The 27,293-nt window shown below is 37.1% G+C and overlaps 1 protein-coding gene across 2 annotated transcripts in view; it reads left to right on the top strand.

The window, feature by feature from the left end:
- Positions 1-26,892, top strand: part of YES1 (YES proto-oncogene 1, Src family tyrosine kinase) — a 51,785-nt gene extending 24,893 nt beyond the window's left edge. Inside the window, exons 2-13 of one of the 2 annotated variants that reach the window (XM_069779118.1) lie at positions 8,363-8,486; positions 9,301-9,573; positions 14,593-14,692; positions 15,730-15,828; positions 18,889-18,992; positions 19,164-19,313; positions 19,531-19,686; positions 19,957-20,136; positions 22,486-22,562; positions 22,918-23,071; positions 23,653-23,784; positions 24,580-26,892. In XM_069779118.1, coding sequence (XP_069635219.1) covers positions 9,309-9,573; positions 14,593-14,692; positions 15,730-15,828; positions 18,889-18,992; positions 19,164-19,313; positions 19,531-19,686; positions 19,957-20,136; positions 22,486-22,562; positions 22,918-23,071; positions 23,653-23,784; positions 24,580-24,788 — 1,626 coding nt within the window. In that variant the 5' untranslated portion in view covers positions 8,363-8,486; positions 9,301-9,308 and the 3' untranslated portion in view covers positions 24,789-26,892. The remainder of the gene's footprint in view (positions 1-8,362; positions 8,487-9,300; positions 9,574-14,592; positions 14,693-15,729; positions 15,829-18,888; positions 18,993-19,163; positions 19,314-19,530; positions 19,687-19,956; positions 20,137-22,485; positions 22,563-22,917; positions 23,072-23,652; positions 23,785-24,579) is intronic. The other variant, XM_069779119.1, reaches the window with a different exon arrangement.
- Positions 26,893-27,293: the final 401 nt, after the last annotated feature.

The raw sequence follows: 27,293 nt of genomic DNA on the forward strand, positions 1-27,293 counted from the left end.
CTGATATTGAATTCCTCTGTCATCTTAAAATTTAATTGCCACTTCAGCTGTATGCCCAGCTGAGAAGATGAAAAATACTATAGATTCATATGAATTTCAGTATCTCTGAATTTCAGGGAGCTTGCAAATGTTGTAGTCCATTTTTCATATGTAGTTCATAGTTGAACTTTGAAAGAAATTACTTCTTAAATTTTCATAGAATTTTTCAGAACAAAAATACTGCAAATTGTTCTTCTACTGTGCAAGTTTTACTTTACTTTTTCTGTGATGCAGATGTCCCTTGGGAAGGCAGTTTGCATGCTTCCTGCTGTGAGACCCAGAAAACAATGTTAGTTGACTTTACTAAACAATATTTAAAAGTTGCTTTTAAAATAACTTTTGGAGACATTTTGGGGGGAAATAATATACTTAAATAGAATGGTTGAAAACTGAACGTGTGAAAACCAGGCATACGTTTTGTTGTTTTCCAAATAGGATTTGATGAAAACAAAATCTTTGTATTTATAAATTGGTTTCTAAATCCTGTCTGAAATGGGCTAGATAGCTTTGACAAAGTATGACATGCGTTTTACTGTAATCTGAAACAATCTTTTGGCCAGACTTCTTGACTATATCAGACTTCTAGTTTTTAAGATAATTGTAATTATTTACAAATTAATAAAAATAGCTCTTACACTGAAAAAAAAGAAATTGTCCTCTTCTTGCATTTATTTATTGACTGTGTACTTAAACATTCAAGACAATGCAGCAGCAGTAATGCTGTCTAGACAAGATATTGGTTGTTTTGTCTGTGGTATCTGTTGTCAGATAAACTGTCTCTGTGTGGTAAAGGCTTGAAATTGTATGGCTAGACATTGTAACTCTAAAATTTTAAAAATGGTCTCATGTATATGTATTATATATTTCAGCACATAAAATTGCTTTTGTAATTCTGATATTTTAGTTAATCTCTCCCTTATGATCTTGACTGCCAGAATACAGAAAATTAATCCATCAGTGTCGTGTATTTTGCATCACCTGCCTTAGGTTTGTGGGCAGGTTTTTTGTTGGATGTGCAAAAGCACAAATTATTTTTTCCTCTTTCTGGATGTTAACAATATGCTGACTTCACCGAAAATTCAGAATAGATCCTGAAAACAAACTTTCTTAAAGTGGAAATTCTATTTAGCAGTTGGTAAGGGTTTTTTTTAAATGAAGTTTAAACATTTAAATTTGACATATTTGCTCTGCTCTGGAAGTTAGAAGCAGCTCCCTCTGGCTGTCAGTCAGGTACCCCCAGCTAGGCTCTGTGCCTACTGCAGGTGGCTTTGCGGTGTTGGGTATTTTTTTGTTTGTTTTTTCCACCCAGCATCTTCTTTCTTTTGTGCTTTCTGTTGCTTTGCACAGGGGGTAGGCAGCTTCCAGCTGAAGTGGAGACTGCTCATGTGAGCAACCAGAAGACAAGGAGGTTGATGATAGATGTGTGTTTTTTCAGGTGCTTGAACAGCTTTGATGAGGAAGGCTTGCGCAGGTGTATCAGACTAGAAGTCAGGCCACTACAGTCGCACTTGGAAGATCTCAGTCCAGGTCTTGGCTACAACACTCACCTCCTGTGGGTTTTCAGAAGCCTTCTCTAGAACAGAAAGTTACAATGTTTAAATATGTATCATTATAGTAATAACTTTTTATCTTCTGGGATATGATTATTCTGACTTAAACCAGGCAGCATAAAACAATTCAAGACATACTCAGACTGGAATGCAAATCCTGTGCAGACGTTGCATCAACAATAACTACATTAGTTTAAATTCATAAGCTAGGTCCACCTGTAGGACTTTTCTCATGTGGCTGAGTCCTTAGTCTCCATCTGACTGTGGACTTTCTGAGCTACAGATTGGTGGAGGTTGGAGCAGTCTGTGCTCATCTTGCTCCTTTCATCTTCCAAGGTGTCTCCTGCTGGTTACTCATTCTGCAAAGGGGCAACCCTATTCACTGTCAAAGTCCATGCCCAGGCCCATGGTGAAGGAAGTTCTCCTTGTTAGAGACAAAGGAGACAGAGACTATTGAAGACAGGATACTGAACTAGATCTTCGATTAGAAAAGTCTTTAAAATTACAGGAGGCTTGCTTTCTTCCACCTCTAGGCTGTCTTTCCTGACCACTTACTAGTCTAATTGGAAAAGCCACCTTTTGCTATGCTTGCATACAACATCTGGTCAAAGGAAATCTGCACTATCTCAGATAGCATAGGTGAAACTCTGGTTATAAACACACACAATTTTATGAGTGTGTATTTTGCAGAGCCAGCCACACATCATCCATGACATGATCATTGTCTCCAATATGCTCCTGCAGCCTTTCCCTGTCTTTCATTTTAAAGACCGCCTCTCCAGATTCAGCTGTCCAAATACAGAGTAAGTGGGAGGAGATCCTACATGTTTGGTCCAGATAAAAGGAAGATGTGACTGAGAGGCAAAATGGAATGCTCACATCTCTCCTGACTTTGCCTCACTGATAATCCTTAATTCCACTTTTTTTGTTAGAACTTGTTGCAGTAGTTAATTTCTCCTTCAACTTTGTAACCTGGCATCCAATGGGACATTGCAGTCGGATGGTAGGGCCTGGTGTGGATTGGTACGAGGGTTGTTCTGCCTGCTGGGGCAGCTCCATCTCCTACCTGTTAGTTCCAAAACTGACAGTAGGTGTTTCTTCAGGAGGGAAGCCTTTGTCTGGGACAATTCAAACTGGAGGACTGGAAATCCTCAGTCTCCTTCATAGGTACGATGTCCAAAGTCTGATAATCTGAGCAAGTTTCCCACGTCCAACCTGTTCAAACCTCAGAGGAAGCATACTTCCATCAAAATTCTTGTTTTCCACTCCAAAAAAAAAAAGTCAAGAAATCATGGAAGGACATGAAGGATTGAAGGCCTTTACTCTTTTTTATGCAATTCCTGCTTATCCTAATTTTCCAGGTAGTTTTGGGATCTGGTATTTCTTCAGAGTACAGTTGTTGTAATGATCTTGTCAGCCAGGTAACTAGCTCCTACAGTAGAATGATCAGTCTCAATTGTTAATTTAATGCAAATTTAAGGTTCTGGTTCCTGTAAAAAAACATGAACTAGAACAGCAATGTGTAGTATTTACAACAGCTTTTAACTCTGAAATACAAAATGTACAACTAGAAAAGCAACTTCATACTCATTGTTTTTTTCTCTGTTTGTACAGTCCTCTGTTTGCTGCGTTGGGTTTGCTAGCTGTAGCTTTATTAGCAAACAGTCTGGGGTTTGTTCTGCTTCTATGAAATCAAAAGCATTACCACAGCAGCCCCAGAATTTTTCCTTGAATATGTTTGTGTAGTCATGATAAAAGCAGGATTTGGTCTGTAGAAACATTAGGATCAAAATTTCAGATTACATTGGTCAGTGATAAAGAGGGTGTTTCTTTATTTTAAAATATATTTTTAGTGTATCGGCAACCTAAGGTCTAATAGTGCTGTTTTGTAGTTATTTTTGGGGGTAGAACTGTGTGAAGATGTATGGTAAACATTGAAATTTTAGTAACCAAAATCCTTGCTTCGGTGTCTTTTTTTTTTTATGCTTCTTCCTTTATCTTCACTTTTTGCTCTGTAATAGATCATTAATTACAAGGTCATGTCAGTTGCACTTTAAATGTGTAATGATACAGACTTTCTAAGGTCTCGTTACACTAATGTTATTGCTAATTATAAAACCGAATCCAGTAGAACACCATTCTGTAAAATGCCATGAGTTGTTCGTGGTAAAGTAAGCAAACTCTGCAATTTATGACAGCTCATAAAAGATAAAATATCTCATATGATAAAAACTGCATAATTTTTAAAAAATTGCATCTACTCTGCAAAGAACACAGGACAATTCTTTAGTTTATTTTCCTTTACAAACACGGTCGGTTGCTTTGTAGACAAGAAAGCCCACCTATATTTTCATACCAAAGCAGTGACCTGTTAAAGGTGGACTGAATTAGTTGGATGTTATAGTATTGGCCAGAGGAGTAGTTAGCCTCTTTTCTGGTTATCTCCACTTCTTTCAGCCTGTATCACTTCTAATAAATGAGTTTTCAATACCTTCAGCTGAAACCAGCTGTTTGGCAGATGCTCTGTATTGTTTGCCTAATGTATGAAAAGCTAGTATAGGTTGCACATCTCCAGTGACATATGGAGTCAGCTCTGCACATTTTTGAGGAAAGAGTCAGCTGTCAGCTAATGGATCTATTAGCGAACTTTCCACAGAATATCCTGTCTTCATCAATTGCATGAAATTTTAATAACTTTAAATCATGACTTTAGTTGAAAGAGGACCTTTTTGTAAGACATTTGTTTCACATTTGAGAAGTGAATGTACTTCTTTTCTTGACAGAAACAATTTATTTTTTTGCTAACACTGTGTAGTGAAGGTAGAGTAGCAGTGGAAATCTTCAATGGTTTTTTTTGTCTTTTTATTAGCAATTTGTGAACCTGAAATGAAATTCTTTTTTATGTTATGTAGCATGGGGGGGGAAGGGTGTTTTTCAGGGTTTTTTTGTTGTTGTTTTTAGGCAGGAGGATATTTGCAGTCTTATTTTATCCTTCTGGAAAGAGATTTGACTTGCTTGTTCTTCTAACTTGACTCTTTTTTCTTAGTGAAAAATGAGTTATGTGCTGGTTTTGGCCGTATGAACTGAAATTCAGTAATCAAAAGGAATGGAAAAAAGAAGCGTTGCAACCTGCCCTTCCCCTTAGTGATTTTTCTTTTGCTCTACCCTTTAGTTCTTGTATGGTTTTAGTACCTGGTTTAGTCTAGCGGTTGAAAAGAGAACAACTCCCTGAGTGTCTTTCCCTTTGCGGTACATCAGAACAGCTATGTGCAGCTGGTCTTACATCATGACAAAGTCTCCAGAAGGCACATGGGGATATGCTGTATCATAACAGAAGTGCAAGATGAGAAGAGTACCTCCAGTTGGCCCCAAGAGAAAACTAATTTTTCTTGTTTTTTTCTAGTGAATGGGTTTTGTTATCAAGTTCATTACAGCAAGTGAAACAAATGTGAGGCTCTCCCAGCTTTTGGTCTTCAGGGTTTCAGAGGCTAAGATCTAGCCCTTTTGAGTATTTGCAGACTGCTTTGCTCTGAGGCAGCTAGCTGTAATAGATTGTCAGTTTATCCACCTGCGTTAAAATCACCTCTTTCAAAGAAAGCTCTAGCATCTTTCTCCACACCAGTAGGAGACCTTTCTTGAAGCACTCCCAAGAACCTTGTGTCCCAAGGAACCAATGAGTAGATAACTTCTGTAACTATCAACTGGAAAGAGCAAAGATGCATTGGATGAACGAGTAGTTCCCTTGTGACACCTACCTCTCTGGGCTGGATGGATGAGGCCGCAGACACCCCAAGGGAACTGTTTGTCAGTATCCTAGGATATGGTGGCTCTTGAGGAAAAACTCATTTTTCTTGGGCTGGTAGGTCATCTTTCTGAAAGGAAAGCAGAAAAAAAAAAAAACCAAAGGCTTTACTGACCCCACTTTTCAATTGTTGTTGAGCAAAGCTTTCCTCATAGTCCAGCACTCTGCTATAAAAAGGAATTGGGAAGAAAAGAGGGCAGCATTGACTTTCGTGGAGCTCTCTTGTTTGGCAGAGGGGTTATTAAGGGTCCTCTGTCATTGTCTGAGGTGTTTGTAGAGTATTGAATGACAATGAACTTTTGCCCTTTGTGGGACTTCTCCAAAAAGCCCAAGTCAAATTAGATGTCACTAAAATCTCATTTGATGACTACTTCCTGGAGGAGTCTCATTCTTCTGTTGATTTTTGTGGGCATCCTGCTAACCTTCAGCTGTCCTTCCAGTAATCATTTTAGCTTCTGTTTCTTCTTGAAAACATTCTAACATAGGATTGGTTTCATCTAGAAAGTGGAACAAGACATCTGTGCTTTTAGTCCATGCCTTTCTGAACATGGTTTCCTGATAGACCTTCAGCAAGCTGACTCCTTACCCCCCCATCAAACGCATGGGCATGCTGATCAGAACCAATAGGAGAGTACTGTTTCAAAGAAAGAACAAGCTGCTGAAGTTACTCAAGTAGTTTGCTTCAGACACCAGTCTAGTCTAAAATAATGATTTAACTAGTGGGAAGTCAGTGCTTGTGAATAACATACCTTAGGCCAGCATTTCTTTGAATAGATGGACTTCTACAGAGCAGACAGGAACTTCTCATCTGTAGCTATTCCTAAAAAGGGTTCAGTGCCTCAGAAAGAGCGCCAAGAATTTTATGACAGAAATGTGTTCCTTAATAGTTGCTAGTCAGACAAAGGGTGATGAAAATAGTGGTAAATTTATTTCAGTTACATACATTTTTGATACCAAATGCAGTACCAGAATAATCAAATCCAACATTGCATACCAGCTGCTTAGGGATTTTTTTTTCTTTATCCAGTAATTTATTACAAGACTAAACAGTAATAGGTCATTGGGTTCTGCCCCCCCCCCCCCCATATGGTGAGCAATCATTTTTCCCTTCCCTGCTACTCACTCTTGGTTTATGTCATCTTCCCTCCCCTCATTCCTCTAATTCCTCCTCATAAATGCATACAGTGTTTTATAGTAATTTCCACCTATGTTTTTGACTTTTAAAGCCAACGAGTTTACTTCCTTAATTTTGTTTTGTGGGTATGCAGTTATAAAAGTAGAGCTTTTAAATTTTTGTCTGCTTGTTTCTGAATGTCTTTCTCTTTGAAGTGCTGATTGAATCTCTGTTGTTAATCTCTTTAACCCCTGAAAGAAGATTACCTTAACAGTGAAGTGGCTGGGGAGGGGAGAAGCAAGGGAGAGGCTGACTTTATTTCTCTAGAAAGAATTCAGGTCTTCAATAAGGGCTCTTTTTTTTTTTTTTTTTTTTTGAGGCACTGAACTGTACCAATGGTAATTTCTTGCTGCTAACCACAGCTTAAGTGGGTAAGCACGTATGGGTGATAGCAGTTGTAACTGCAGGGTAGCTTTGTCACTGGCCATTTAATCAAATCAGCAATACCGTGGGCAGAATCCAGCAGTTTTACCAGACTTGGTAAATTGGTTTTTATCCTTTCTTTTTTTTTTTTTTTTTAAATCTTGAAGTCTTATCAGCCTGTTATAAGTTAACCAAATGCCACAAGTAAGGGAGGATAAATATTTCTGATGAACATGTAATCGTACAAATGTCCATACATTTCCCTTTTAATCTACTTTATTAACATTAAGTAGTGTGCTGGACTTTTGAATCATGCGTGATGCTTAACTTTCAGCTGAAGGCAAGGAATCAGTGCTATTAGCAAAGACATTTTTGCAAAGGTGATTGGACTTCTATTCAGTGCTAGCAGAAAACTTTGATTGCGGTTTTTTAAACAGAATCAAAGACATAGGCCTCAAAGTAAGGCAAGAATTCACAATAGGCAGCCACGTGGCCAAAAAAAAGTGATTGAAATTACAATGTCTATTTGCAGTGGTAGAGAAATTAAAAGGACGTGATTGGCTGCTTGGTTGACTTATATTGTGAATTAATAACTGGCTTTTCTACTGTAGCTTGTAAGGCATCTTTTGTAAAGTATTTAGACACACTACATTCTTCATGCATGTATTTGAGTCTTGCTCTGTTAACATTTGTGCACAATTAGTAAGTTGGCAATAATAGTACTAGAAGTAAAAAAATAAAAAAGTTAAGGTGTGCTTTTGTGATGGTTCATTATTCTGTGTAAAACTCTTAGACAAGATTTGTAAAAAGGCAGTCATTTGACTTTGTTGCTGCTTGTTTCTGCACCAGTAATTGTATTACATTACAGCATTAGGGCCTGAATTGACAGGGTGAATATTCTTAATCTTTATGAGCAGTAAATTTCATATGGTGTTTCACCAGCTATGGACCACTTTCTTTGCAGGAACTCTTCTGGAGTTCTTGAGGAAATTACAGGATCTTTAGTATTGTAATGGTTAGTTATACAGAGGGCATTAGTTTCTCTCAGTGTGACTATATTAAGGCAGCATTTATTTAGTAAGATTTACTTTATTCCCTATTTCTGTTTCGAATAGTTAACAAGGTTAGAGAGAACTGAAAAGGAAATAAATAGATAGGCACACAATGGGAAACACTGTGTTTCCCTAATTGTTAGTTACAGTCCATGAAAATCTTGTTCTAGTTATCAAAAGATGTATTTTTAATGCTTTCAGACTGCTGCTGTTTATTTTTTTTTTTTTAACTGGTTCCCTATTTCTGTGGAGGTTTCTACTTTTGAAGTTAAAGTAGATTTTTTAACTTTTTTTTCCCCCAAGAATACAGGAATTTTCATGCCAGACTAGTGCTGCATCTAATAGAGACTCCTGTTTTCTTCCTGATTTGTTTCCCCACCAGGGTAAGCCAGAAAAGGCCTGCTATCAGTTGTCACCACCTGATAAATGGCAGATGGTGGCTTCTTAAGACGCAGCCATTTTAATTGTTGATGACACGTCTCCTCTCTGGTTGCCTCCATCAGGGGGTAATAGTGTCCCCCTAGTAACCAGCTCTGGCACAGTCTGCCTGTAGTGGGAGCTGGTGGCAATCTTGGGCTGTCAGGGCTATAGATTGTAACCTGTCTGGGCACAGTTCAGTTTCTAAACCACTACAGATGTTGTAATTACTCTCCTAAATTTTTTTCTAGCTCTAGTTAGACTTTAGAGTTTAACCCTATCCTGTGGCCATGAATATGCCAGGTTTGTTTTTGAGTTGTATTTTGGGGGCTGGCAATGGATGAAAACTTCTCTACGTCTTTAAAGATATTATTTGTAATACCATCACCAGGTCATGACCTTATTGCACAGGTGCTTAAAAAAGAAAGCAGGAATGCTCCACTCATTTTCTTTGTGTAATTGCTTTGGATTTTTTTCATACAATTGACTCAGGATTTGTCACCTTTGTTTCCCCTTCCATCCTGCTATAGAAGTCTTCAGTGTCTTTTCCTTGTCTGTTGCCTGACTCCCTCTTTTTTTTTCTTTTTTTTCTTCTTCTTTTTTACCATTTACAGTCCACCAAGGAACTGGGATGAAGAATAATCCAAATGTGCTGTTAGTATGTGGTGTTGTAAGGGAAAATAATTATGTCCTCTCTAGTCTGGGAATGACGTTAGATTTTATTCCAGAGCAGTTTTTCATCAGAGTTTATAAACTGCACATGGGAGCAATTGCTTGGGGTTGTTTTGGTTTTTTCAACCAGTAATAAATCAACATTTTCAGCAACTTTTGGGGAATCTTCTGTGTTAACTATCAAAAGACGGAACATGGAGATTAACTTACTTTTTCCCCTCATTCTCACAGAAGCGACCATGGGGTGCATTAAAAGCAAAGAAGATAAAGGTCCAGCCATGAAATACAGAACTGATAATACTCCAGAACCTGTTATTTCCCATGTCAGCCATTATGGATCAGACTCCAGCCAAGCAACACAGTCACCGTCAATAAAGGGATCAGCAGTTAATTTTAATAGTCATTCCATGACTCCTTTTGGAGGGCCCTCAGGAATGACACCCTTCGGAGGAGCATCATCTTCATTTTCAGCTGTGCCAAGTCCATATCCTAGTACTTTAACAGGTGAGTGTTACATAAGATGCTGCTGCTGTTAGTAGTAGTAGTAGTAAAGCTTGACAGCCATATAAAAAAAAATACTATACCCCTTGTCACACAGAAATAAATTGCAAATTTAAAATAAATTGCCTTTTAGGGATTTCTGATTTCTAATATGTTTATTGCTCAGGTAATAATTCAGCCCATATTCACTAGTGACTGGGGCTTGGGTGTTGGGTGTTTTGGCTTTTGGTTTTGTGGGCAGGGGGTAGGATCACAGCACAGAGAAATTCAAGACTTATTAAAGGCAGTGTCCTGGTTGTGGCTGGGATAGAGTTAATTTTCTTTCTAGTAGCTGGTATAGTGTTATGTTTTGGGCTCAGTATGAGAAGAATGTTGATAACGTACTGATGGTTTTGGTTGTTGCTGAGTAGTGTTTAGACTAAGTCAAGGATTTTTCAGCTTCTCATGCCCAGCCAGCAAGAAGGCTGGAGGGGCACAAGAAGTTGGGAGGGGACACAGCTAGGGCAGCTGACCCAAACTGGCCTAAGGGGTATTCCATACCATGTGACACCATGTCCAGTTTATAAACTGGGGGGATCACTGCTCAGGAACTAACTGGGCATCTGTCGGCGATTGGTGAGCAATTGCATTGTGCATCACTTGTTTTGTGTATTCCAATTCTTTTATTATTATTATTGTCATTTTATTATTGTTGTTATTATCATTATTAGTTTCTTCCTTTCTGTTCTATTAAACTGTTCTTATCTCAACCCACGAGTTTTACCTTTTTCCTTCCGATTCTTTCCTCCATCCCACTGGGTGGGGGGGAGTAAGTGAGCGGCTGCGTGGCGTTTAGTTGCCAGCTGGGGTTAAACCATGACAGGCTAATGGGAATAGTTGATAAAATTGTGGTAGAAGTTCTAAGCTATTGAAGGGATGCACATGGGGTAATGACTTTAAACTTTTGGAGAGAGGTGCAAAATGAAAACTACTTCAAATTCAGGAAATGTATAGTTTAAACTGTTTTTCAGACTTATTTGATTACCTATAAGTTACTTATATTAATGCAACATTGAATCTGTTCATTTATAAAGCTAAACAGGATATGCAGTATATTCTGTGTACTTTACTATGTGAACAATATGTGTGAAACAAAACAGCAAAATTCTGATTGTTGTTGGTCATATTAAAACCAAAGTTGAAAATGTAAAAATAGAATTTACTAGGCGCTGAGATATAGTCTCTGAAGATAGAGCATTTTAAAGCAATACACACATTTTATGTTATAAAACCACCTTTATATGAAAATCTTAAAACTTCATTACATACACATTGATTTTGTGCACATGGCTAATCTCAGTAGTTCACTTAGTTTTTCTGGGTATTTTTGAGAGGAAGCCGTAATTCATTCTTTTTTGAGAAAGAAAGGAAAGAGTAATTTATTCTAGAAGCTTTGCACAGACACTTCACAAAACACGGTGAATAATTCCTTATTAGTCTATTTCTAGTCTTTCCACAAACCTCTAATATTAGCACAAATACAGTGCTTAAATATTTGCTTTGTTACAGTGGCATTTAAAAATCTTTTAAACACAAGAAATTTGAGATCCATGAAAACTCACTGTGGCCTTGACATGAAGCAATTCAGAAAACCAAATATGAATTGCTGGGTAATGATCACCTCATATTCCCTTTTTGGGAATTCATTAAAAACCAAATAATTAAAATGAGCATCTATCCTATCTCAAAATTTTTGAGCCAGCTCTGAATCGCTGTTTTGGATGAACATATGGAGAAATGAAATAAGGGCAGCTTTTCTTTTTATTCATTAGCTCCACTAAAAAATGTTTATTGTGCTTAAACAAATCTTCATCTCTTCCAAGAAACTCTGTGCATTTCTTCTTAGTAGATCTGGTTCTTTGTTCACGTGGGAACCTCCAGCAGTGCATGCAGGCACTCCTGGGCATTACCAGACAACAGGGATGTAGGCCCCCCGCGTGTACCACAAATCCTTTTCTGCAGAGACCGGAAGGGAATTTCTCTTGCCTGTCCCTGTTCCTGCTGGTAGTTAAGCATGTTATATCTTGGACCAGAGTCAACAGGAGAGATTTCTCATGAAAAGATAGGCTAATATCTCATCAGTGTGGATTCAGTTATCACCAGGCAAACTGATTTGGGTGAACACCCCCATCATTTTGCAATCAAGTAAAATGATACTGCATATGTAATAATTTGTCCTCATTTTGTAAAACCAGCCCATCCACAAACACACACACTTTTTTGTTGTTGTTTTGGGGGGTTTTTTGTTGTTGTTGTTTTAAATAAAAATTGCACCAGCAACTGGTACATTCAGTACCAATTTTCAGATCAGTCAAAATTGGATGTTTTTATGAATGTATAAGATGAAAAACTTCTTCTGGCTCTAAGCTTTTTCTGTCTGTGATGAATAGAACACTGGATCACATTCTGTGGCCCTTTGTTTTGCAAGAGAGGAGAATAGATGGGCTTGTCAAACAGGACATAAGTGTCGGTAGTACTTACCCAGTCCATCAGTGATGTCTGACAAGGGGATGATATGGTTGTCATTGTGGCCTGTAGTGAGGCTGGGAAGAGTGGAGCCATCTTTTATTCCTCTAGAGCAGAAAGGAGAAAAAAAAAATCTGAGTTAGTCACACTGCTCCTGTATTACACATCCTCAGTCATCAGATACTTGGAATTCATAGACTATTACTGAAAATCAAAACAGAAAAATGGACTGCTGTTCTTGCCTTCCATGAAGCATTGTAAGCACTAGTGCTCTGTAATCCTCATGCTGAACAAGAAAGTAAAGTCTTCTCTCCAAAACCAGTCCTTGTTTAGAGGATGGGAATACTGACCTAATGAAAGGATAAACTTTAAGGGAAGTATTATGACCACAAATAGCTAAACAAGATCACCTTGCAGTGATGCACAAAGTAAACAGCTGCAAGAGACTTCAAAAATCATTTGAGCAGTATCTGTTTGTTTAAAACATTTTGTGCTGATGCTGTTCTCCTTAAGTATTTTGTTATCGTTTGCTATGAAATAAATAACCTTTGTGAGTGAGAATAAAAAGAGGTTTTATGGTAGCTGAATTGCTGAAATCAAACTTTCCAAGGATTATATGTTAGCTTTTACAGTTCTTTCTTTAAAAATAATTAAGAGTACATAAATATTGATAATTACTGATAATTCTTTTATTGCATGGTTTACATTTGAATCCATTACTTTGACTAGTGCTACACTGTCTAGAGGAATTAATCTTTCTCTTGTTCCCACATTAGTATCTTTCTAGATGTACAGTTTATTTTGAAGTTCTTAGAGTCTCCCAGTTTCTTTATATGCAGTTAAAAACTTGTGATATTGTGACTTGAGAGTATTGATTTTCTTCATCTGCTGAAGAACTCTCTGGGGATGGTTTATTTCTGTAACATTTGGTTTCTGTTTGTGCGAATACGGTATATATCCCCACAATTTTCTTGCTCCATGTAGCGGGTTTTGTCATCAAAATAATGCAGTAACATAGTTATGCAGGCAAAAACTGGTAGAACTGTGTTGATTTTTAACTTAGATTAGGAACTGTTAACTTCTAGGGAATATTCTAATTCATTTTCAGTTCATAAATCACACTTCAGAAAAAAAACATCAATTACTTTAACCTCCTGTGGGGATTTTTTGTTCTGTTTTTCCTAGAGGAACTGTAAATTCATTTCCATCTGAGGCCTGCTGAGAGACTGTAATCACAGGAAGCCTAAATCAAATGAAAATATTTAAGTGATTAGGAGCTGTTACATCAGAAAGTATACATTGCAAAAGAATATTAGATGTAGACAATACCCGTTTCATTATATATTCTTCCTTTCTCATCACTGTTGTGTTGAGTATAAGATCTAAAATTAGACGCAACATGTTTCTGCTGGTGGTCTTCCATGTATATCCTGGTACATATGTTATGTTATGATGATGTTAGAGATGTAATAGTATACATTTAAAAATAAGTTATTGCTTGGACTATCATTAGGCTTCCTGAATGTCCATTAGACTGTGAAATGGCATTTCTAGGGCTTAAAAAGTCCTTCTGAATTGCCCATCTGCAGTTTTCTATTTTAACTTTCTCCTAGTTATGGTGCATAGTTTTTTATTTTTGCTCGTAGCTTGCACATTTCATATAGCCTGTTCTCCTTTCCCTCTTTCTCTTTTAGCCCAGTTTTATACATTAGCTCTTTTAAGTATAGAAGAAGTTTTCCTACTGTAAGTATAGGAGCCTCCCTACCATCCATCTGTCACACGAGTATCCTGTTTGTGGGACATGTTCAACAACATGCCCTATACCAGAACTGGGATGGGGAGGCAAATTCCTTAGGGCTGGTGGAGTGCAGCTGCTCATCCTGTGATGTATCTCAGTCCTTGTTCTCTAGAATAATGCCCTGATGGATCATCCTCAGCAAGGGTCTGCTTCACTGGTGGGGAGACTTGATGGAATTAAGAAAATCACTAGTCCTAAAGCAGAGAAATGTCTTTGTCCCCAACAGAATACTTTTATTTCTGGTCCAGTTCCTTGAGTAGATCTTGATGTATAACCTCAGAAAGTTGGGAACACATCAGTTATTTATAGCTAAGTTCAACAGGAAACTACTTCTGATTGTTTACTGTTGTGGTGTTGTAGGATCTTCTAGAATTGCATCTCTTAACAAGAAGCTAGCTTAATAAAGAAGCTAGATTTTTTTTTTTTTACTGCTGATACGTTGTGCAGGTTTCTGTATATAAGTGCTCTAATGTACTTCCAGTGATGTATCTAGCTATCTTTTGTGGTGTGGAAGCATATTTTTAGGGTGTCTGTTTATAGGCTTTCCGCTGTCTTAAGAAATGAGCTGATTGTTGATCCAGCTTCCAAAATGAGAAGCAACCCAGAGTGTTTAGTTGCTTCCAAATCAAAACTGATGAGTTGTTTCACAGACAAGTCCTTAAATCAAGTGTTGCAATGTTACTGCTATATCATATGGGGTTTTTTTTCTTTCTCCTAAGGTGGTGTTACTGTATTTGTGGCCTTATATGATTATGAAGCTAGAACTACAGATGACCTTTCATTTAAGAAAGGTGAACGGTTCCAGATAATAAATAACACGTAAGTGTTCTCATTCACAGACTTCACTTGGTTGTTGTTGGGAATAAATAGATCCTCAACTCTTCTTGAAATCTGTGTATCCTATTTCAGTGAAGAGTAGACTTTTATTTTTTTTCTTTTTCTTGAATGCATGCAATGTTCAACAAGCATGGGGTTAAAATATTGATACTAGTAAGACAATAACCTTCAGGCTGAGCTCATGGTTTGGGTGCAGATATAGAACTGTAGTGACTGGGACAGCTCTAAGCCTCTCGTGCTCAGTTGGTTGGGTGGCATCCTTCCACTCCCTGCTCCAGCAAGGCAGCAGAGGTGAAGACACATACTGTCCCATCCAAGGCTCTGCACATTGCAGATTCTCTCTGACAGGTTTCCATATCTCACGGGGAGGTGGGTGCAGCCGGCAGCACTGCACTGACAAATGCTGGAGGTGAGTGCACTGCCTGTAGGCAGGGACATCTCACCTTGGAAGTGTGCCTAGCTGGCCTCCACAGTAAATCCGTGCTCAGATAGTTTATTAGTAGTTTGATGTTCTAGTTCAATTGCAGCAGCATTAACAGTATTACAGCCTGATTTCTGGAAGTCTAGTGAAAAGGAAGTAATTTGTTCACCCTGCAGATTTCTTTACGTGCAGATTTTGGCTGTGGTAATAGTTCTAATTCATACATGTAGCAGCTTTCATTCGTCCGGTTCTCTAATTTTATTAGCTGACTTCCTGCTTCCTTTATTGCTCACTGTCAGCACACAGGCAGAATGATCTGGGAGAGGCAGATGAAGACTAGAGAACTGGGAAGTTTATTTACACATCTCTGCCATAAAATGTTTTGTTGTAGGTTTGTGTTCTGCAAAACCCAAACCTTTACTATTCAAACTTCCACTAAGAGGCATTCGTGTTGCAGCACAAACTATTTTAGATGCTTTCATAATTAAAATAACACATTACCTAAATTTAACCTGTCTTTCATATGTGAGGATGTTATAGGTGCTAGGGAATGATGTATTATTTATATGTGGAAGAGATAACTGATGTTTCATTGCAGGGAAGGAGACTGGTGGGAAGCAAGATCCATTGCTACCGGAAAAACAGGCTACATCCCAAGCAATTATGTAGCTCCTGCAGACTCTATTCAAGCAGAAGAGTAAGACATTGTATCCTGTCAATCTGTTCTTATTATGCATTCTACACTTTGTGCCCTGTAGTGACACTATTCCTTTAATTCAGTGTATGTAACATTTAAGGGTAAAGTAGGATAATACTGCAAATTGAAGGATAGCAATGCTACTTGGATGATGTTGAAGGTACAATTAGTAGTAAGTGTGAGGTGGGCAGTCATGCAAATGTCTTATGCCTGCTTGCTATATGTAGGGCTAAAGGAGAAAGGCTGGGAGAATGCAATAATGAATATAAGAATTGTGGGACATGCATTGTGTTTCATATAAAGCAAAAGTGGATGGTTTTTAGTTAAAGAGTTCACACACCATCAATTCTAGGTTTTTATCCTTATTTTTGCTTGCCAAACCCTAATTCAAGATCAGTTATTTCCTTGGTAGCACCTAATCTTACATTCTAAAAAATCATTTGTGTGGACAGTTATTACTAATCTATTAATCTATAACAACTTTTTGGTGACAAAATTGTTAGGCACACTAAGAGCTACTATGAATTGGGAAAATTGTGTTGCTTTGGGTACCAGCGCTTCCTACATTTATTTACAAAGATCACAGAGTGCTTACAAAATCACATAAAGTAACAGTGGGAACTGTGAGTTGGGGTACAGTTTCAGGTTATATTTATTCCAAGGGATTAGTTGTATTTGTTGTACTAGAAATATAAAGCTCCGCAGCTCTTGCTTCAATATACAGGTATGGTACTGCCAATAAGCAATTCCCTGATATGTGATCTGCACACTTCTGTGTTTGCTACTGCTCTTCTGGGCAAAGTGCCCAATTTCCAAGATGTTTCCTGAATCTCAAGCTGAGACTTTAGCATGTTGCTGCTGCTTTCACCTGGCTCTTTGCTATTAAAAAATGATTGCATCAAAGATGCACTGTTATTTTATGCCCTTGAGTTTCAGCTGCTTTTAAAATCATTGACTTCAGATTTTTTTGGGGAAAAAAGTTGGGCGTTTTTTGTTTGTTTTTTTTAAACTATGCAATAAAAGCATATTGTCATTACAGCTGCAGTGGTGGTAAAATGGAAACAGTAGCCCTTTGCAAACTAAGAATGCAGTGTTTCTGCAAAGAAAGTATTGCTCCTAAAGACTGGCAAAACAGGGTGGTGGGATTTGTCATAGGTTTATGTGATGACTGGAGGTGAGAGTGAGGTGTGATGAGTGAAGAAGCTTTTTTAAACTATTTTAAAGAACTAGTGCTAATTTTTTAAAATATCATCACAGCATTCAGAATAGAGTTAATTTGCTTTAGAGTTCATTTGGTAGCCCTGGGCTTTGATAGTGTTTATAGGTTTTGTGTTGTGATTGCAGTTGGAGTTACAAGTGCAAAAGCAATACGCAGCCCTAGGTTGCTAGGATTTTCTTTAAGTGGTCTTTTCTAAGCTGACTGCATTTATATCACAAACTGCTTGTGATGGGATCCCTGTTATCCATGTGCCTTTTGAATAATACTATAATATAAATGTTTAATGCTCATAAAAAGAACAAGTAAACCCTACTGTTATTTTGTAGGTAATGAAATAAAATAGCACTTTACAATATAGTTTGTAAATTGTTGTAGTAGTCTGCGGAAGAGGCATTTTCATGTGAAGTAATTAACTAGGGTTCAAGTTTGCTTCAATAAGATTATTGGTTACATCCAGATTGTCTCAGGTGTATGTACTCTTATATCCGATTCTAACTTTCCACATCTACTTAAACAGTCAAACTGCAAATACAATAAAAAGCAAGAATAAGTTTCAAATTCCCAAGTGATTGCACAGGCCATTCTGTTCACAGGCCAACAAAATGATCCCTCCTTGCCTACATTTTTTCCCCCGCAAAGTGTTTCACCCACAAAACCATTGTTTTGCAGCAGTTTCCAACACTACTTTTCTTCTCCCAACACTCATGAAGCCAGATCTGCTTGATGCTATGATGGTGCCAAATGAAAACGTTTGAGATTTACACTTTGCATCATTTTGTGACTTCTGAGGCACACAATCAAAATAAAATGTAGTTAGAAATTAGTGTTATTCCAAAGTCTGGGGTTTCACTGGGAGATGGACCTTAAAATTATCACTGGCTCAGGACAGAGCTGTATGTAGGCTGTTCATCAGGATAAGCACACTGTGGGAGCATAGAAGAAGAAATTCCTTTTGTGAAAGAACTTAAGGCAAGAAAAAATGCAGGTGGTGTTTTAAAACATTTGCTTACTTTTCAGTAAAAGAATGATGCAACAAAGATGGAGTGTTACTCAGAGAAGTAAATGATACCTACCACAGGGTTGTTTCTAAATGATCAGTAGAAAAAAGTGCTCCCTCTACTGAGATAGAGAAGGACGGGAGGCAATAGAAGTTGAACCAGGAGACGTTCCACCTGGATGTAAGAAGAACCTTGTTATCCTGAGGACAGCCAGGCAGGGGCAGAGGTTGCCCAGGTTGGCTGTGCAGGGTCCATCCTTCAAGGATTTCAAGACTGGAGTGAGCAACACTATGAGCAACCAGGTCTGATCTCACAGCTGGCCCTGCTTGCAGCAGGAGGCTGGACCAGAGACCTCCCAAGGGCCCCTTCCAAGCTGAATAAACCTGTGATCCAATGATATTTATGCACACCCACTTTGCATTAAATATTGTTTTCTAACATACAGCCAAAACTTCTTACAGAAGTTAGTTTCAACTGCTGCAGTGTTTTGAGTGTGCTACCAAAGTATGTCATCTGATTCAGCTTGACCTGTGAACTCCTTAACCAGAAGTTACTTTCAATGTTAAGTACCATTGATGTCCATTGTTAAACCATCAGAAAAACACAGTATTTGCAGGTAGAGGCCTCTTTACATGTATTTTGCAAACAATAGAAATGAGAGTCATATAGAAATAGGTCATCTAAATATTTTGATTATATGGATGTCATTACTTTTGTTGCTCTGTAACTGCTTTGGGATATTAGTAGTCCAGTCAATGCTTGAGATTTCTAAATCCTGTATTTGTATGATTACCAAAGCATAGGAAGCTTTTACTTACACATATTTCCTTTAACATTTTCTAGGTGGTATTTTGGTAAAATGGGCAGGAAGGATGCAGAAAGGCTACTTTTAAATCCTGGGAACCAGCGTGGTATTTTCTTAGTAAGAGAGAGCGAAACCACTAAAGGTATGTATATCTCTTCTCTCTCCCCACCCCACCAAGGTGGACATAATAAGCATTTTTACATTTATCACATTTTATATATGCATGTGCACATGTGTATAGTGACAGTGGGGGAGATACATTAAATACGTTTTTAAATTTTTGGTGAAGAACAAAGTATGACTTGTTTCCTAGGTGCTTACTCCCTTTCCATACGTGACTGGGATGAGGTCAGAGGTGATAATGTGAAACACTACAAAATCAGAAAACTTGACAATGGTGGATACTATATCACAACTAGAGCACAATTTGAATCTCTGCAGAAGTTGGTGAAACACTACAGAGGTAAGCCCCAGTTCTAGTGTCCCAATGCTACCTTGTGACTATCATGAGGAAAAAAACCTGCGTATGTAGCTTATTTTTAAAATTCACAATTATTAAATTTCTTCTTTATTTTGACAAACAGTAAATGGACTAGTTCTTTTTATCAACATTAAGATCTTACTTTTGTTATAGCCTTAACCCGTGCTTAATGACAAAGCTTATTTTTTCCATTTTCCAGAACATGCTGATGGGCTGTGTCATAAGCTAACAACCGTGTGTCCCACTGTGAAACCACAAACACAGGGACTAGCAAAAGATGCCTGGGAAATTCCTAGAGAATCCTTGAGGCTGGAAGTTAAGTTGGGCCAAGGATGTTTTGGTGAAGTATGGATGGGTAAGAGCTTAATGTGACACCTTTCAGTTTTTCATGTGAATGTTTTAATAGTATTTTCAGTAAATCAGTATTGGGATCTAAAAAGATAATCTGATAAAGAATTGAACAGAAAAAGTACCAATTACAATCAGTCACATAAAGGTAAAAATAATATTCAATATAGCTGTAATTTATAATTATACTGTTAGCTAACAAAATGGAAGCAAAAAGTTTCAACAGAAAATCTCTTCAGTATTATAGAGGAGAATAAAATCTAACTTCTTTCTCTAGGAACATGGAATGGAACCACAAAAGTAGCGATCAAGACACTAAAACCTGGTACAATGATGCCAGAAGCTTTCCTGCAGGAGGCTCAGATCATGAAGAAATTACGACATGACAAACTTGTTCCGCTCTATGCCGTCGTTTCTGAGGAACCAATCTACATTGTCACTGAATTCATGACAAAAGGTGTGTGACAGAACAGTTTGAAGATACTACATTTAAAAGATTATTTAAGATCCCAGCAACAAACTAAATGTTTAATTAATGTTAGGTTTAAGCTGACTGGAGTGGAAGTGGTAATTTTGATAAAATTAAAATGAGCAACGCTTGACCTACTTGAAGCAGTTCTGATTTAGATCGTGGGTGGAGGCATGATTTTTTTGCACATCTTTGTCACCCTTGCTAATCTTCCAAGTACAAGATTGGGGTTTTTTCCCCCTCATTTTTTTAGTGTGTGTTGCCTGTTTCATTTAAATTGGATGGTATAGCTGGGAATATTGTTATGAGAATACACCTGCCTGTAGACAGATCGTGCTCACAGCAACAGAATCAGTTGGGTTTGGGTTTGTTGGGGTTTTGGGGTTTTTTTTAGTTTTTCTTTTCCAGAAGTGTAATAGTAAATTTTAAAAAGCTTGAGGGTTTTTTTCTAGACTCCCTCCCTTACCTCCTTGTTTTCGGTCTTTCATCCTTCTTCCCTTGCTCTATATCGTTTCCCCCTCCCCCTGCTGCTGAAACAGACATTTAGAGATTTAGGCTGAACGTAGAAACAAACATCATAAGCATATTAGTGTTAAGAAGCAGCAGATTTTCAAGTCAATTATTCCAGTTTTATAAAATGCAGACTTCTGTTCACCTCACAGAGAAATTTTGCTATCCTGATAAGAAATAGAAACAGTGTTAAAGTCCAAGAGAGTGGCTGTTTGTGTTCAGTACTCTGCCACAAATATGTGGGTGGGGGTTTTTTTCCTGCTTGGATGGGGTTTTTAGGCATTGTAAAAGTTTAAAAAGGTAGAAAGGAGTAGAAAATATAAAAAGTTCCTTCTGTGGTGTTGTTCCTAAATAACACTAGACAGTCTCTCTGTCAGATCTTAAAGCTGCCATGTAAAATCAGTTTTCATTGTTCAGAAATCAGGTTTTGGCCAGACAGTCAGGAAAAAAAAAAAAAAAGCTCTATAGTATTCTGCCTAAGAAAAAGTAAAGATTAAAACCGGAACTGGGATGTTACCTTGGAAAAGCAGAAGTAAAGAATTGGAAAAGTAGTTGCATGTTTATCTAAGTTATGGATTCAAAATGCCATTGGAAGCCTCCGTTTTCATTTCAAAAACTTCTCACATTTTACCAAAAACATAAAACCTCTTTGGTTCATACTTGAAAGTTAGTAGAACTTTTTTTTTTCCTTTTCTTTTTCTTTCTCCTTTTACAAGGGAAAGAGGTGGGTATGAACTGCACAGTACCCAAAATTTTTTTCCAATGTGGACAGGTTACTAGAGGTCAACATGAAATCTTTGCTCTTCTTCAGTCCTTTGAGCTCATGAACCAAGATGGAGAAAGTCTGTGCAAACACACCCAGCAAACATCAGCAGCAGTGTGGGTCTGGCCTGCCACACTTTCACTTTCAATGCAAAAATACAGCAAGTGACTAAAACCACATCAGAGGTATCTAATTCACAGCTACAGCCATGAATCCACTGCAAGATCTGCAGTTCAGTGTGTTTTTCCCCCACCATCGTCACACTTGCAATTTTGTCATTGTAATTTTGACTGTGATGAGACTGATTAGTTATCAGTCTTCACAAGTTTCTTAATAAAGAGATCATGTTCCTATACCCTTATGGCTTAATAACACCTGTAAGGAAAGTTCTTATGTCAGAGACAAAGTTTTACCATGCATGTAAAGGTTAATGTCTTAACAGGAGCACAGGTCCTTGGAACTGATTTCAAATACTACTTATGTTGTAATGTTCTGGAAATGATTGCATTATGTAAATGGGAGAAGATAATATATAGTAAAGAATGGAAGAATGCAAGTTTGGTTTTCCCCTGTAAGGAAGACAATGCAACAAAATAAAAGCAACGATTTCAGAATCATTTCTTTAGTATATAATTGAGCTGGCAGAAAAATTTAAGTAATGGATAGGAAGTTTTTTGTTCTCTAATTATAAATCTCACTGTGGAAAAAAGTCCAACTAGGAAGTGTGTTGATACCAGGAATATTGGGAAAAATCCTTATGTATTGCCATATAATCATCAAGCAGCAGTCTGTTTTATTAGTGTTTAGTTAGCTGAATTATTGAAATGGATTCCAAAATACTTGAATAAAACTTGCACTAACTAGTTATCAGGGCAGAGTCAACTACAGGTATAGTCATCGAGTCATGTATTCTGTTAAATGACAGGTTTTTCAAACATAGATTTTGAGAGATGAATGTCTAAGTTGTAATGTCTAGGGAAAAAAAATTCATTCATGTTTTCAGGTGAAATTAATGTTTTGGGTTTTTTCCTTCTTTTTTTCCCCAAATGTGTCATCTTTTACAGGCAGCTTGCTAGACTTCCTTAAAGAAGGAGAAGGGAAATACTTAAAACTCCCACAGCTTGTGGACATGGCTGCTCAGGTACATTGTATAAACCGAGAAAACTGTATTTATTGCTTAGGAAACAGATTTAAAAGTATATGAGATATCAACTAAACTAAACTAGACCTTGAGCGCTCTGGCTATTTTATGCTGTTCTGTCTTACATCTTCTGTTGTAGGTTTGTAATTTCTCAAAAAGAAACAGTATAGTTCCCAATTAGCAGATACAGTATAGCCAGGCACACTCTCATCGGTGCTGTCACAAGCTCTTGCTATGCTATACTTCCTATACTTACACAATGAGAATGGAGTTAAGATAAAGGGGTACAGCTTAATGCTTGGGAGAAGCTTATATAGTCATGAAAAATAATCTTTAATAAAACTTTATTTTTAAGATTGCTGATGGCATGGCTTACATTGAAAGAATGAACTACATCCACAGGGATCTCCGGGCAGCTAACATTCTTGTAGGAGACAATCTTGTGTGTAAAATAGCAGACTTTGGTTTAGCAAGGTTAATAGAGGACAATGAGTACACTGCAAGACAAGGTAAGACCGATTTATTTACTGAATAAATAAGACCAGTTACTTTCAAATTACTTAGAACTATTATATTTAGCAGAGTGTGTCTGTGTATTCTGTCTGCATGAATAAAGATTATGCATATAAATGTGCTTTCATAGCTATGTTTAACTGGTCCCCTCGCCTAAGTGCAATTTTAGTAAACTTTTTAATGTCCAAAATTGTCTGGCAGTTTGCTTATGTTTTCAAAAATGTTTTTAGTTATTTTTGGGGGGTAAAACTTGCTACAGTTTGAAGAGAGCTGCAATTCCAGAGAGGTTGCTCATCAGATGCTGAAGATCATCCCACTTTTTGAAATATATTTAATTAAGAATCCCAGATGTCTTAGCTGCTTCCAAAAATTGTAGCTGGTAGTCGCTCGCCTAGTTTGAAACTGCTTTCAAGTTTCGAGTTTGAAATACTAAAAGACTAAACCACCTCGCATTTTGTCAACAAAGCAAAATGTAAAAATTTTTTGAGTACAGTATTCTTTCTAAAATATTTTGAAGTGTAAGCAAATGATGCATAAGGAAGGAAAAATTGAGTATCTGTCTTCCCAATGTTTGTAGGAGCTAAATTTCCAATTAAATGGACTGCTCCAGAAGCAGCATTATATGGTCGGTTTACAATCAAGTCAGATGTGTGGTCATTTGGAATTTTACTGACAGAGCTGGTAACAAAGGGGAGAGTGCCATATCCAGGTAAGAGGAAAATATAATAGATTTTTCTTTTCTTTGTTGTATTCTGTGCTTCTGAAGCTACCTTCTGTACTTTTTGCCTTCATTCAGAGCCCACAGTTGACAAGCAGAGACAAAAATTTAGTCATGCTTCACTGGTTCTTTTGTTCACAAAGCTACTTTGTTTTATTTACAGATTATTATATATTTTTAAAGTGTTTTAAGATAATAGCATTTGTAAATGTGACTGATAGTTCATTTCAGATTAGGTGGTATCCTTATGTTTTCCTATCTGTCTGTTCCTGAAATTTCTACTTTTGACATTTTCCCAGGCTACAGTGAGCATCGGTAGCATGAACCTGCTAGACCAGTTTTTGAAACTAAGCATATGTAACATATTTTGGCAAATATTTTGCCGTGACTGGAATTTGTAAGGCGGTTCTGTTAGGCATAAAATGCCTTTTTGTTGGCCTGATTTCAAATTAAGTGGTCCTTGAATGGAACCTAAGGCAGGCAGAAGGTATTTGTGCTTGAGTCTCCTTTTTGAAAGAACAGGCCCAAGGCAGTGGGAAAGGATATGAATGAGAAAGCGTACAAATGGAAGAAGGACCAGATATTGAGGAATTACCAGTGTAATGAAATAATTTTCAGAAAATGTATTTAATGCAAAATGTAAAAAATTAATTCATTATAAAGTGCGTTCGTTAAAGGTTCTGTTATGGTAGATTCACGTGCATTGCAGCTGGAGAGACACTTGAAAAACTATGGGAAACTGTTCTTTGTATAATGTCATTCAGAGCTAAAATGCTTTCCTTTTAGGGATGGTGAATCGGGAAGTTCTGGAACAAGTGGAACGTGGATATAGGATGCCTTGCCCACAAGGCTGCCCAGAGTCTCTCCATGAGTTAATGAAACTCTGTTGGAAGAAGGACCCTGATGAGAGACCAACATTTGAATATATACAGTCTTTCTTGGAGGACTACTTTACTGCTACAGAACCACAATACCAGCCTGGAGACAATTTATAAGCCAATAGTCTATATAACATGCACAAATCTGCCAAATGTAAAAGACTTGCAAAGAATTCCTGATGTCTATAAGGAATCAAAGGAAAGAAAATCTTCGTTAGTTTGCATGCTCTTAATGGCAAACTGGAATTTCGTAATGCAGTTGCACAAAACCACTTTTAAAGTGTTATAATCTAACTTACCAATGATGTTGGGTTTTTTTTCCTCTTTCCCAACTTATTTTCAGGGTCCAAAGGAAGCTTACCGAAAATACAGGGTAGAAAAATGAGTGTTGGTGTGAACAACAGCAGAAAAACCAATGTTTCAAATCCTTTATTTTCCCAATCTTTGATAATCATTCTACTAAAGAGGGAATTGTCTGGAATTAGTGATCTTGGGTTAAGACATTTTTAAAGCAGAAGAACTTTGTGGGACCAAGCAATTCTATTCCAGTTCTGTAAAACTCCCTGTGTTAAAAATTACATGTGTGCGTGCCCCACCGCTCAAAAGAAAAAAAAAAAAAAAAAAGAAGGTACAACTGTATTTGATATATAGTCTTGATCTTTAAGCTTCCTCTTGCATGGACTTAATTAGGGTAGGCAGGTTAAAAGAGAAATTGGAACAGTGAATGACAAACTTGATCTAAATGGTAGACCTCAATAGTGAAATTAGAGAGCATAATGCACTGTGTTAATACTTTTATTAATATAACTGGAAAGTAGCATGAGAGACTTTTCTTTTTCTCTTTCTGCATAGCTAATTAAGAATAATGAAGGTAACTAGGAAATGAGGTAATATTTTATAAAATTGTGTTGATAAAGTATGATGATATTTGAACTTGAAGCTATGTAATACAATCAAGGGGGGAAGCCTTTAATCTTTTAAGCTCCAATCCAACAGCGAACTTTTGTATGGAAAGACTACCTGAACAAAGCTCACCAGGAAAGCAAGACTGAAGCTGGTAAATGGCCACTTTTTAGTCCTTTTTCAGAGTCGGGTTTGGTACTGTTGTATGTGGCTTATATGTGTTAACAAGGGTGGGTGCCGCAAATGCTAGCTGTCACTAGTTCAGGGATTTGATTGCACTTTTGCTTTTCTTGACTATTAAGACACACTTACATGAGTTGCTCTTCCCACTTCTGACCTTCCTACGGAATTATTTAATGAAAAATAAACAAAAGAAAATGTGAAAGTTTAAAAACTAAAGGGATAAAATATATTTAATATTGTCCAAATAGTGACATTGAAATTTGCTGGCATGCAGCCCAGCTGACACTACATCTAGATTTATTCTCTTTGGCTACTGACATATCAAGCAATAACATCATGTCTTTTACTCAACAATTTGCATGAGGTTCTTGAATTTCTGATCAACTTATGTACTTTAATTTTGAAACACTAAACTCTTACTTAGCTACCAGGTTGGAATTCATATTATCATTGTAAAGCTATCCAACAAATGAATTTCAGAAAAACTGGTAACATAGTTCTGGTACTAAACTTAACATTCTTTGTGGGTTTACACTACATTGAATACCACTTCCAAACAGATCTTTGTAAGAACAGTGCCATCATTTTTCATTTTCCTTCATCATTGCTCATATGTGGTTATCAGATTTTAAAAGGGCTTTATGTAAGAAAAACAAAAATAAAAACACACACACACAAAAATAATAAAAAAACCCAAATACAATGGAATTTTAATTTTTCTAAATATTTTAAAATTAATAACACAATCATATGAGTTTATGTATTAATACAGTTACAACAAAAAATGCCAAAAATGACACTGGCATTGTTTGGATTTTTAATTACTGAATGGAACAGTTCATTGTAATAACACTTGTATAGTAAAGGAATAAAACACTAACTTAATGAACATGTTCATTGTAAATGGTTGTGTATTATAAGACTTCTCCAAAAGAGTTTGTATGTTTATGAAAATGTATTTGTTTCACCTGAAGACCTTGATGTGGTTCTTACCCTAACAGAGTTTAAAATTCACATTCACACTTTTTGTATAAATAGTAATAAGTTTAATTATGTAACTAAGTATTTTTATAAAGTATGGCATTGTTGAACTGTTTTGCAGAATTGGTTCAAAATAAATTTCTCCTTGATTGCATCTTCTTATTTGAGCAGGGGGAAGGCAGTAGGGGGACAAAAGCACAGTAGCCTTCATATTGAGGGGGAAAGGAGGGGAATTTTTATCCTCTATTTTAATGTATTTTCATACAAGATGCTGAGTTCGTGATGCATTATTGCTGTGAAAAGGGAGACATTTTCTAGAGCAGTTCAGAAGTCCTTGGTAGGAATGGGCTAGAATAATTCTGTCTGGACTTAAAACTAACTCCCATGACAGACAGACAGACAGACTTGGGATTCTTGTGAGAGCAAGTCCAACGTAGACTCTCAGCTGGCAGTCAATGCCACACTGTAGGGCAAACATTTCCTCTCTCTTGCTTTGTCTGGTATTAGCAGCCACTGTTGGCTTCTGTGCAATTTTTCAGGGAATTTTATACATTT

This window comes from Haliaeetus albicilla, chromosome 3 (assembly GCF_947461875.1).
Source record: "Haliaeetus albicilla chromosome 3, bHalAlb1.1, whole genome shotgun sequence".
In the NCBI taxonomy this organism is placed as follows: Eukaryota; Metazoa; Chordata; class Aves; order Accipitriformes; family Accipitridae; genus Haliaeetus; species Haliaeetus albicilla.